The following is a 13,113-nucleotide window of genomic DNA, read 5'->3' as shown; positions in this document are numbered from 1 at the left end:
TCAAGTGTAAAGATTATCTTACTGTACATAAGCTTGGTTATATGCCAAACACAGGAACACATGAAAAGCACACACAATGTAACGAATAGAAGAGAAAATCCATCTGCACCTGGTGCATTAAGTGCAAAGTTCCCTTGTGTGCTGTTGACTGCCTCAGTGACTATCATACACTCATGCAGTACTAAGTGTGTTTATAGTGTTGCATATTATCTGTGATAGTGTACAGTGTATAAATAAATCGAACATGGAATATTGAAAATATGAACAATGTTTGTGGACACATTTTTAATACAGTACCTGTACATGTAACAGTTCCTTTGAACAGTACGGATGTTCATCTGGATTCTACTGCATCTACTGTAAACATGTGCAATATACATAGGATAAGCCAGATGAAACAAAAGAAATGCATTTGTAATTGTGCAGAAAAAATGAACATAAAAATATTTGTAGAAACTAGCACTTGCTGAATCTGATGCGCGACCGTGATGCCACACACCCCATTTTCTGGGCCAGATTCACGCAACAGTTACGCAAGCACTTACGAACGTGTACATCTTTCCTCAATATTTGACGGCTTTGGTTACATTTATTAAACAGTTTACAAAGATGAAAACTTCCCAATCAATTGTTGTTATTGTTATAAACAGCCTCCTGGTGCTTCGGAGCTTATTAACTGTTTTAATTGTAAAAAAAATAACGCCAAAGATTGAGAAAAGATGTACAGGTTCGTAAGTGCTTGCATAACTGCTTCATGAATCTGGGCCCTGGACACCATTGTTGCCAAAGTAAGTACATTTGTACAATATTTTCAACATACTGTATATGTGGCCAGGGGAGGGTATTTAACAATTTTGGAATGAAAAAAAATTTAGCAAGGAATTTATTTTTGGCCCACCAAGGGTTTGTCATATTTTAAAGCTGCACAGCGCAGTGGTTGATCAGACTGCGCCAGCTGCAGTGAGCCCCACCAGCCGATAAACCCCTGCCCTACCCGAGGCAAAGCAGAAAGCCAAAGACCCCCGCTTGACCCCAAGGGCTTGAACAACCAAAGGCGAGGTTGTGGTTGCTTCCTGCGTCTCTCTGTGGAGGCCAGGTTCTGGCGCTGGTCCCTGGTAGGCAACAAGAAATCTGTGACTGATGACCCCAAATAGGATAGCTTCAGGGAGCCAGCAGGGCTTTCCACAGAATAAAATGATTTCCTTCAAGCTACACGGTTTAAAAACCCCCTTTCAAAAGTCACACTTGCATTTTCCATCTTAAAGTGTTTCTGGCAATGTCTCCTAATAACTCATTACTATAATTGTTCACAAAATATATATCTGCATCTAATATATCTGTTCACTCAAGCTCTACTAAGACCTGTTCTTCTTCCACTGTTTCTCCCTCCTTCACATAGACTGCTTTCACCTTTCCACTTGCTGCTATGGTAAGAGAATTCTGCATCTTCATAGCCTCTGTTGGAGAAAAGGAAGATATTGATTTTTTTATAACACTTGGCTTAGTGCCTTCAGATAATTACTTACTTTCATAAAGCACACACATAGTAAGCACTATACATATTTGTATATGAAAAGAAATGGAAATCTTTAACCACAAATAATACCTTGATACAACAGATGGGATATTAAAGACCTGCATAAGAAAGCTCTTGTTTTATTCCATTTGCATTAATGCAAAGCACTAAAATTCCCAAACAGTGAGATTAACAAAATAGAAGATCAATAAATGGCAATTATATTTTCTATACACAGCGTAACTAGATATGCTTGGTTCACAGATGATCGAGGGACATATCCCCCAACCCCTATTTAAAGGAGGTACACCCAGTACCTACCAATGGTATATTTCCATGCAGTTCCTCTCAAGGAAGATATCCCCATTTCCAATTGAGGGAGGGAGGTAATTATCAAAAATGGTGCCAAGCCAAGAAGACTATGTAGCACCATCTGTATCATAAGATATTCAAAATGTGCTAAATATCACTCAAGATGTCAATACGAGAACAAAAGAACATAATGTAAATGATATCAAAGATATCAAATTTAGCAGGGATTCTAACAAGAGACAGGCGACATCAAGGGGCATTAGAAAAGCAAGACACTTGAACATTCTGAAAATTGGGGCAATTAACAATGAAGGTGCACAACTGTAAGTGGGACAATGCAGTTTGGACAAAATAGAACAGGATGTTGTTCCATTAACACTTTGGCTTCATGATAACATTATTGCAGTGCTTAAATCAATACATGCAGAGGACGTTAACGCTGTCCATAATTCAAATATTTGTAAAAATTCCATTATTGTCAGTTTATTAGCAGACTCGTTTTAGAATGCACGCTATTCTATTGCCAACAATTTGATATTAAAATTAACAATGTAGCACGAATAATAAGGTCAGAAAACTGGAAAGAGTATAAGCATTGAAGTGTGACAGAGTGCTCATGGGCGACTTGGACCTTTGTTTGGCGGCGAGTGCGCGTGCCAAGGCAACTTTGAGGTGGCATGCCGAGCCAGAACTGGTGCAGTTAAAGTGTTAAGTGACCATGAGTCAGGCGCACATGGCCAATACGCAAACTAGCCAAAGCTGTTTCCTATCACCTATTAAGGTGGCAGGAGGAAGGCTTAGGGGAAATATCACATTTAAAAGCACACAGTTTATTACCTGGAATATCAGCCCAACGATCCTGCCAACAATTACGGATTACAGCATGAATAATCAGGTAGAAATCCAAATAGGGAATCCCTTTCCAGGAAATGCGCTAAACATAAATGGCCTCCTTAGAGGTGGCGTCTGCCACTGCTAAGGAGGAATTCAAAGGACTCGTTCATTCAAGGAAACTCCGATATAGCTAGAAACCCAGCAAAATTTATCCATCTTATTTGCCATAGATAAGAAACAGCTAGTACTATATTTCAACTACCACAAGATGTAGGTTAAAAGACTCCAGAGCGATGAGGAATGTTGATGTAGAGAAAGAAACTAATGAAGATCAGAGAAAATTGCATAAGGTTCTGCTATGAAGATACTGGTCTCCTGGGATAGGCAGGAAATATACATTCAGTCAGAAAAAAACAATGGAGTAGCCAACACCACTGGCAGACTTAGATACATTAGTGAACAGAGCAGTGAAGTCAGAGTGAGAGGAGAAGTGCTCAAGGAAAAGGCTTTTCAATACAGTAGGGGAGAGCATAAGCCTTCACCAAATGGTTCAGGGTCCTGCAAAATTTTCCATGGGACCCTCCATAGGAGCAAAATAAGACCAACACAATGTGAATGGAGAGAAAATCTTGTAATGAAGCCACCCTAGCAGGAAAAGGAGGGAAAAACAAAAAAAATTTGAAGTTCCCCATAGTGACCTCTCCTTAAACCGAGTTTATCAACTTTTTCAATGTCCCCATTTTTTTCTAGCTGATATCTTAAAGCACATGTCTAACAGGATGTGATCATTCTTTCCCAAGGAAGGAAGGTACTGGATGTCAAATATCTCTTCTTCTTTCCTGGTGAATACTAGATCTACTACTGACAGTACATCTCCTTCCCTGAGGCGCATTGCACACCACCCGCCGAGAGCCTCAAGGTGCGTTGCTCAGTGCAGTGGTTAATAAGTGTAAACAGTGTCAGTGAAAGAGTTTAACATTGGGTTGTGTGCTCACCGGCAATGCCCCGCCTACCTTATGGTGCAATGCAGGTAGCTTGCTGGGCCAGGGGAAAGTGTTAAAAAGCAGTACCTTCATATTTATATGTAAAGTCTGTATATTTCCTTGGCTATTAAATAAGTAAAGCAGTCGGCTAATAGAAATAAAGTGAAAAATAAATTGATGCTCACCAATGACACAAACTTCCTGACCTTCAGCCACCATATTTCCTGGAGCACAAGCAATTGATTTTACCAGTCCTGGCATTGGTGACAGAACTTGTTTGCTCTGGTCAATCTATAATAGAGAGATATCAACATTAGTAACAAATCTATAAAAAATGTAAAGGTTAAAATGTGAATACTTTACAAACGATTATTCCTGGTTTGAGAAGAGAACAAGATAGAATTTCAGAATACTGTACTATAATATAACCTTTGGTGTTGTAGCAAGCACAGTTGGGTCACAGCCTAAATCTCCCATATTCAATTCCCACATTGGAATAGAAGCATTTAGGTTCCCTTTCACCTTATGTAGTAGATAGGCATCCAGGAGTTAGACATCTGTTATGGGTTGTATCCCAGGAAACATCAACAGTTGACCTAGGGTAACCTTGATAAAAACAACAGGCTTCTTATTCCCAATAATAGAGCTATAGTGTGAACCATACTAATTAAATAACCAGCCTAGTGTAATGAAATGCTACTTTCAGGTGGGTCCTCAGTGGCTCCCTTTTGCTTACTGCCTTCTTAGCTCCACCCAATTTGAATCACATAAGGCCCTTAAAGATCACTTTAAGTGAGGAAAATGCCATCAGAAAGGTAGAATCAGTGAAATATAATTCTACTGTTACATCATTTGACATATAAAGGAGAAACCAATACAGACATCTATATGGTAATCAAAACAACTCAGAAAATGAGCAACCCAGTAGTTAAGCCATACTTCCTGTAGCAGCAGCTGACAGCTACTAGGAGCCAGTGCTGTTAGCTTCAGGCTTGAACAATCACCCCGAACCCACAGCCAGTCTTGAGTCAATGAAAAAACAAAACAAAATTGAAGGGGAAAGAACAGACACAATGGAAAGGAAAAGGGAGGGTCCAGGGAGCCACTGAGGACCCACTAGAAAAAGGCCTTTCATTACATTCAATGCTGTCTCAACAAACAACAAAAACACAAGGGAAACAAAACAGGTGTGGAAACATCAGAGTCAATTCCTGTCACTATTTTTGTAAGTGATGATCATATTACCTCTTTCTTCTTCTTCTTTTATCTTCCAGGAATCATTTAGTGCCTCTAGCCTCTATTTATATATTTTTTTGTTTTTTTTAGTTCAAGAAGAAATTTAGTAACATGTCTCTGCACCATTTCTAGTTTATTGATGTGCCTCTTGATATATGGATACCACAAAATGGTTGCATATTCCAATTTTGGTTTCCGTAATGTCATGAACTGTTTCATTAACAATTTACCAGTCATATATATATATAAAACACAATTCTGAAATTTGCTTGCATACTCTTGGGCTAATCTCACAGTATCTTTGCGATCCTCTTTGTGACAGACACCAGCTTCTCAAGAATGGACACCCAAACCCACCAGGGAAAGCAACTCTGTCAGTGCAACACCTGTAAGCACCTAGGAAATTTTAACCTTAGACACATGAAGATCAAGGCTAAATATTTTTATGAAATAAATGTTCAAAGCCTCTAAAAAGATTTGCAAATTGAAAATTAGCATAGTAGAGTATAGCACAAAAAACTAGCATTGAATGTAATGAAACGCCATTTTCTGGATGAGTCCCGGAGGCTCCCCGGAGCTATCCAGACTGATATGCTAATGTCAGACTTTGGCATCAGTCATGTGTATGGAATTCTGTGGGCCTACCAGGGACCATGAGCCAGAACCTGGTCCCCTCACAGAGGCACGAGGAGCAATGGCCTATAGAAACCCCCATGTGGTTGGAAGTATTCTATGTCTGCCATCGAGCGGGTCAGGCACCCAGAAAGGTAGGCATTCCAAAACAAATCCCTATTCTGATGAAAATTGCTACAAAAAACTGAACAAATAGATAGAATTTCCCAAACAGAAATGAGCAACAAGCATGATGCTTCCTGTTTTATCATCCGATGTTTAACATCGTTTTATCACTTGTTTTTCCTTATTTACATTCACAATCGGCTTATGTCCATATTTTCATCATACATGTAAAACCCAGACAATAATTGTTTAAATCATCATATGATGATGACTGCACTCCTCTAGTAACATTAATGACGATAACTGCATTTGTACCATGAAATGATAGCAGGATTTTGTTCTTGGGTCAAGTTAAACTATTACATCTACATAGACCTATTACATCCACATTTGCATCATACATGTAAAACCCAGAAAATAATTCTGTAAATCTTCATATGATAACTGCATTACCTTGTAAATCAATAATTGATGATAACCACTGTCTCAGGGTTAACTTCTTAAACATTAAGCAAACATTATTCAAACTTTGTTAAACAGTACTGTATATCTATTATATGTACATATTTGCTATCATGTTTCAAATTGATCAAAATTACTTGTAACATTTTCTTCAAAACCTTACCATGAAGATTTATTTAATTCTGACAATTGATATCTTCAATTGTCAGACAATTGATATGTCCACTTTTTTTATTATCTTACTTCTTCAAAACATTCACCTAATTCTATTGTAAGAAAACAAGTCACCTACCTTAGGCTTCCTACACACAACATTCACCTTATTCTAGTGAAAGTGCAAAAGTCACCTACCTTAGGTTTCTCAGGTATGAGAGACATGTACTGGTGTACATCCTTAGACAGAACCTGGCTCTGGAATGCTGTTCCTCTGTACCTGTATATCAGAAATGCAGATATAAGAAACTCAGCTTTGAAAGTAATGAAATGCCTCTTTCTGGAGGAGCCCCAGTGGGTCCCTGAAACTATCTTGCTGAGATTGCTCCAAGCTAAAAGTCACATCTGTCACGAAGGTTCTGTTTGGCCTACTGGGGACAAGAACAAGAATTTCACCTTCCTCACAGAGGCACTGGGAGTGAGTGACAATTCGCCACCCACTGGAAAAAGCCTCCAGGAAGTCAGCAAAGCTTTCAGACAACAAGACGTTTCACAGAAAATAAAGGCACAAAACTGCCAAACAATTTCGTAAATGAGTCACAGAACAAGGGATTCACTCAAACTAGCATTAAACTCATTGGTACTGAATTTTGAGCAGGCATTAGAATGAAGAGGGAAATCCAGGCTGGGAGACACAGCCCAAAGCAATAAACAACTGACTGGAACCAGGAACATTGATTAAATATCAGACCGCCAGTACCCTGTTAGACTGCCAAACCCTCTTAATTTTATTATCTTGGCATTATACGATTCTTGGTTCACTCTTCCCAATCAATATGTCTTTGAAAAACCAGCATTGAATGTAATGAAACGCCATTTTCTGGGTAAGTCCCGGAGGCTCCCCCAGAGCTTACTGGGCTGATATGTATATTAGATTGTGGCAAAAGTCAATTCGATTGAAGTTCTAGCCTATTGGGGACCACGAGCCAGAACCTGGCCCCCCTCAGAGTGGCAAGAGAAGCAATAGCATATAGACACCCCCGTGTGGTTGGAAGCAGTCTATGTCTGCCATCTACCAGGTCAGGCACCCAGAAAGGTAGGAATTCTAAAACAAACTACTCCTGGCAAAAATTGCACACCGAAAGCTGAACTAGCAAGCAGAACTTCCCAATCAGAAAACAAGCAAACAAGCATGATGTCATCACAGCCGCAACGCCGCTGTCTGCACAACTTACCCCTCCCCAGGAGGGGAAAGAGGGAGCCCCAGACCCCTCGCACCGGCTATTCAACCTCAGTTCAGAGGCTGAATATAAAAAATGTGAAAAACCGCTGACCAGAGGGAGGGAGAGTCTCAGGGAGGGCATCCGAGTCTCATTTAGAAAATGGTGTTTCATTATATTCAACACTGGTTTTCTGTGGAGAGCCCCTTCGGCTTCCCGGAGCTAAATCACCAAAGATAAAGGAAAGAGGGATTCACCCGAGAGGCGGCCGTTTGCTCCTCGATGTGAAGTCGAGACACCTGCGACCCAAGGCAACACACACCCTTGAGAAGGGCCAGGAACGGTAACGAGGTAGCATGTGGCAGAACCCTGAGGGAGCATGCACGTGTCGTGAAACCCAGCATGAGGGAGCCGGTCGGCCGAGCGGACAGCACGCTGGACTTGTGATCCTGTGGTCCTGGGTTCGATCCCAGGCGCCGGCGAGAAACAATGGGCAGAGTTTCTTTCACCCTATGCCCCCTGTTACCTAGCAGTAAAATAGGTACCTGGGTGTTAGTCAGCTGTCACGGGCTGCTTCCTGGGGGTGGAGGCCTGGTCGAGGATTGGGCCGCGGGGACACTATAAAAAAGTCCCGAAATCATCTCAAGATAACCTCAAGATAACCCTTTTCGACCTCCGAAAGTCCCGTGCCCGAGTGTCAGCCAGAGACATGTTACCAAAAACAGCAGTCAAAGCCGCGAATATCGTGGGCACGGTGATAGACAGCAGGTTGGCTGGACTGAATAACTCTGAAGACAACCTGGGAGACCCGTGCCCTGGAAGAGGGAATAAGTGAAATTGGGTCAACCCAAAGCACGTCCGGTCGGCCGAGCGGACAGCACGCTGGACTTGTGATCCTGTGATCCCGGGTTCAATCCCAGGTGCCGGCGAGAAACAATGGGCAGAGTTTCTTTCACCCTATGCCCCTGTTACCTAGCAGCAAAATAGGTACCTGGGTGTTAGTCAGCTGTCACGGGCTGCTTCCTGGGGGTGGAGGCCTGGTCGAGGACCGGGCCGCAGGGACACTAAGGCCCCGAAATCATCTCAAGATAACCTCAAGTCCCCGGCCACCAAGGCCGTGGCGCGCAAGTAACGGCGATGAGCTGCAACCCGGACACAACACGTGATGCACCCTCAGCCGAACAAACCAATCAACAACAACCCAAGGACCCCTCTGGAAAGCAGCAGTCTCATTCTTCGCTAGAAAAGAAGGAGGCAGCTGCAAACGAACAAATCGACTACCAGGATCAAAAGTGCAGAAACCCCCTGCGCCGGAGGAGAGCACGAAGCTCCCCGACCCATGGGTAGGTGCCATGGCACTGAACCCTGAAAAATCTGAAGAGGAAGCTTGTTGCCATGGTCTAGTGTATACATATCAGGCCAGTAAGCTCCAGGAAGCCGAAGGGGCTCTAGACAGAGAATGCTTCCTTCAATACATTAAAGATTGTTATATTTAACAATTTTATTTTTTGCAGAGATCATATCAAGAACATTTAAATTTGAAATTGGTTGAGTTAAATGTTTCCACAAAGGCTGGAAATCATCCTTGCACAAATACCGAGAATTGTGAATTTGTAAATAAAAAAAATTTACTTAAATTACCTAATCCTGATTTCCCCTGCTGATCCCAGTTTAATGAGCTGCACAGTTTCCTGAGTTCCATCAATATTTGCTTCAATAAGTGGAGATGCCAAATTAAATCTGCCATTTACTGTTACAGTCACTCCGTTCACAGCTACCTGGAAAGATTACATGCAGTATTTTAATCATTTATTACACTCAAAGCAGAAAACATGCTACTTCCATACTAAACTAATTGATAAATAATTTCTTCTATCATAATAAATGATGCACTTCACTAACAGAACCTTCTTCCATAAAAAAATAAAGACAACCAGAAGCTTTCTGAATCTAATTTGTCTTGAAGATGGCAGTTTCTTATTTCAGCGGCTCTTCAGTGGCTCTCTAGAGCTAGCACTGGTACCCAAGAGCCAAATCCAATACACCAGGCATCCTCTGATCCTATCATGACCTACTGGGAGCAGGTATCAGAATCTTGCCTCCTCAATGAGGTAAAGGACACTGAGGAATCACATAAGGCTCCTCAGTTTCTCCAGCCAAAGCAGGTGGGAAGGAGATGGGCAAACCATGCCCACTGGGGAAGGAAGATGGGGTGTGGACGGAACCATAGTCGAAGTGACAACACCCCCAAATCCAAGTCCCTAAAACCCAAGTGGGACAGATCCAGGCAACCAACTGGGCACACAACCTGGCCTGCTGCAAAACAGTAAACCTGTGATGCAAAGTGACCGCTGCTTAATACCTCAGAACGTCCATCGAGAAATGAGTGAGATGGTTCAAGTTCAAGCAAGTTTATTGAAGTAATGAAATACAGTACATTTCAAAAGGATAGAGTAGCATATGCTATTTCTACCCTCGGAGTGAGATGGAGCCCATTGGGGAACCAGTCCCAAATGACTCGGGGTCACAGGTGTCACCAACCCAACAAGCAGCATGGCAGAGATAGAATGCATGAACATCACCCAGTGGCACAGGCAACAAACAACCCACAAATTCGCACAAAACAAGAGCGGTATCAGAAGAGGTATCTATAGCACAACCAAGTCCGTGAGGGTTTTCCAGGGCTTGCAGGGTGAATGAGCCCAGCAGGCAGCCCAAGCACTGGAGTCAGCTACGCTACACTGGTAAACCCGCTACACTGGTAAACCCTGTCGATGCAGGCAACTAGATCACCTGAAGCCAAAGGAAAAGCCTTGGGGGTAGCAATGGGGTTCAATCACACACACCCTGACATGCCTAATTAGGCAAAAGGCTGAACCTCCAAGCAAAATGGCAAGTGAAAACAACACAAGCAAAACTGAAAACGAAAATCCCCAAGACTAAACTGCTGCAAACCAGCAGCCAGGGACAAACATCAGAGTGCGTAAGTGCTACCTGAAGAGCAGGCAGCACCGATCACAATGCATCCCCCCCAGCAAAAAAAAAAACAAAAAAACTCCCAAACCCAAGGCAAGATGGAAAGCCTAAGACTCCCCAGCTTACCCCCTGGGGTGAGGACCATCCTAAGTGAGGAAGCCCTCTGACAGATTGTCTCCCAAATGTCTCAGGGAAGGCAACCCTGACTGTGCAAGGGTAGTACTTACAGAGCTCTTAGGGAAGACAACTCTGAGCACATGCAGCTTCAGTACACTCAACTCCTGGCTTACATGCACACTCATGAAGGAACAGCCTAAAAGGCAAAAACACCACTCAAAATGGGAGATTGAAGCCAGAGCGACATTTGACTACCAGGCACGGACATCAATAAAGAACTGAGCGGCATCGGCCTGGCTGACCCGGACCGGCTCCCTCCTCTCCCCATTGAAGAGGGAGGTGGAGCTAACTAGCAGGGGGCTGGCTTGATAGGTCTTAGATATTTGCTTTATTGTTGGGACAGATCTTTTGCATTTTGAGGGCTGTGGTCTAGTCTTTAAACCAAGTAGTAGTTTGTTTTGATTTGCCTTTCTGGGTGCTTCCCTGAATGATGGCAAAGATAATAAACTTTAAATGTAAAGTGCTCATGGGTCATCGCTCCCTGTGCCTCTCTGAGGGGACCACGTTCTACCTCACGGTCTCTGGTAGGCAAAAAGAACTTCACGACTTATGACTCCTAAGTAGTATGACAATCAGTGGTGACAGCTTCAGGGATCTGATGGGGCTCCCCACAGAAAATGACATGAAGCTGCAACTTGTACTTTTGCTTATATCTGATATAAGAATAAGGAAAACCAGTGGTGTAAGGACTGTGCCCTCAGGTACAGAGCTATTAACTGTGCTTGGACTATTTTATTTTGTTGACTACTCTCTGCATTTAGTTTGACAAAATTTAATATCCATTATCTTACTTTACCTGTTATTCCCACTGACCTCATTTTGTGGGTTATCACTCCATAGTCACATTTAGCAAATGCCTTTGCAAAGTCCATGTATACCACATCTGCATTCAGTTTTTCTTCTAATGCATCAGTGATTTTGTCATAGTGGTTGAGTAGCTGTGAAAGGCATGATCTTCGTGCTTTAAATCAATGTTGACCTGAGTTTTGGAGGTCAATGATCTTTATAAAACTGGAGATCTTACTCCTGATCACTCTCTCAAAAACGTTTATGTGGGACAATAGTGCAACTGGTCTGTAGTTCTTAGCCAATGCTTTGCTCCCTCCCTTGTGTAGGGGGAGCTATATCTGCTGATTTAAGTGCTTCTGGTATCTCCCATGTGTCCAAGCTTTTTTCCCCACTACACTTGAGTGTTTGTGCTACTGGCACTTTGCCTGCTTTCTTTATAAATATAGAATTATATGAGTATGGACCAGGGGCCGAGTGCATGGGCATGTTGTCAATTTATCTTTCAAAATCAGCAGAGTTCATTATGATATGAGTTAAATATACTGTATATGTACTGGATTAGTGATCCAGTGCCTTATTCAGAGTCTCATGAATTAATATCATAACCATTAACAAAGCTAACTTTAGTTAGTTATGGAGAAGGTTTATTTGTTGGAGGCAGTTAGGTCACCAGAACCATAACACACTCATGCCACCCACAAGTCAGAGATAAGAGAGAGCTTCTATAATTGTCATACTCATGACAAGAATGCTTAATACAGTATCAACTTACAGCATACTGGACAATATGTAATTGGAGTACAGTATATTACACACAAATAACGAACCTTGAAATTCCCATCAACGACTTTAACCAAGCATGGTACTTCTTGATTGCCAAACTTAATTACAAGGTTCCACGTAGCTGGTATCTTACTGCTGCTTCTAATCTTTGTTTCATTAACAAAGTTGCAGGATCTTAGCATGTTCTTCAGATGTATTGATGCCAGCAGTGCAGTCAGATCAATCTGGAAAATAAAGTTTTTTAAATATTTTAAATATTTAAATGAAGATGATAGCATTTGACTCTAAAATATTTGCACACACATATTACAGAAAAATTTACAAACATAAAAGTTTAAAACGTTTAAAACAGAAAGATTCATTTTAACTACAGTGCATACTGTATATATAAAATATATACAGTATGTGGCTGCTGCAGACAGTCAAGGGAAGTATCCCTAGTCTTCTATACTGTACCAGGAATACCTGGAGCATACCTGGAGAGGGGTTCAGGAGTTCTACTATCCAAGCCCGGCCTGGGGCCATGCTCGACTATAGTTGTAAGGTTGTATTCTTAAACATTTATTTCATCTCTCATAATACAAACAATATGAAATATTCTTAAAAATGCAAGCACTCTCCTCTACTTCCTCATTTCAGTCATGGAGCTTCATGTTTTCTTATTTACTATATTATTCTTTATACCATCAGCAACAGTAACCTCAATGCTTAATTTGGCAATCAGTGATTAATGACACTGAAGGCAATGCATGACTGCTGTAACACCGAGAAGTTTAACACCTAGAAGTGAACACCCAGACGAAAGTGCTTAGAAATGCCAGGAAATTGCAGTGATGAAGATGGCAAACTTTGGTCAATAAGACAAGACCTCTCAAAGGAAGACAGAGAAAAGCTGAAAATGAACCTCAATGAGGCAAAATGTCTAAATGGTAAT

At 41.7% G+C, this 13,113-nt stretch overlaps 1 protein-coding gene across 4 annotated transcripts in view; it reads right to left on the bottom strand.

Moving 5' to 3' along the window:
• Positions 1–266: 266 nt before the first annotated feature.
• Positions 267–13,113, bottom strand: part of LOC123764293 (propionyl-CoA carboxylase alpha chain, mitochondrial) — a 57,480-nt gene continuing 44,633 nt past the window's right edge. For all 4 annotated transcript variants that reach the window (XM_069315790.1, XM_069315789.1, XM_069315791.1 and 1 more), the window contains exons 12-16: positions 12,224–12,403; positions 9,096–9,232; positions 6,433–6,514; positions 3,831–3,936; positions 267–1,457 (exon numbers count right to left, since the gene is read on the bottom strand). In XM_069315790.1, the coding sequence (XP_069171891.1) occupies positions 1,342–1,457; positions 3,831–3,936; positions 6,433–6,514; positions 9,096–9,232; positions 12,224–12,403 (621 nt within the window). In that variant the 3' untranslated portion in view covers positions 267–1,341. The remainder of the gene's footprint in view (positions 1,458–3,830; positions 3,937–6,432; positions 6,515–9,095; positions 9,233–12,223; positions 12,404–13,113) is intronic.

This window comes from Procambarus clarkii, chromosome 82, assembly GCF_040958095.1.
Source record: "Procambarus clarkii isolate CNS0578487 chromosome 82, FALCON_Pclarkii_2.0, whole genome shotgun sequence".
Lineage (NCBI taxonomy): Eukaryota > Metazoa > Arthropoda > Malacostraca > Decapoda > Cambaridae > Procambarus > Procambarus clarkii.
The sequence above is the reverse complement of the archived record's forward strand: the minus strand, read 5'-3'. Positions and strand labels throughout refer to the sequence as shown.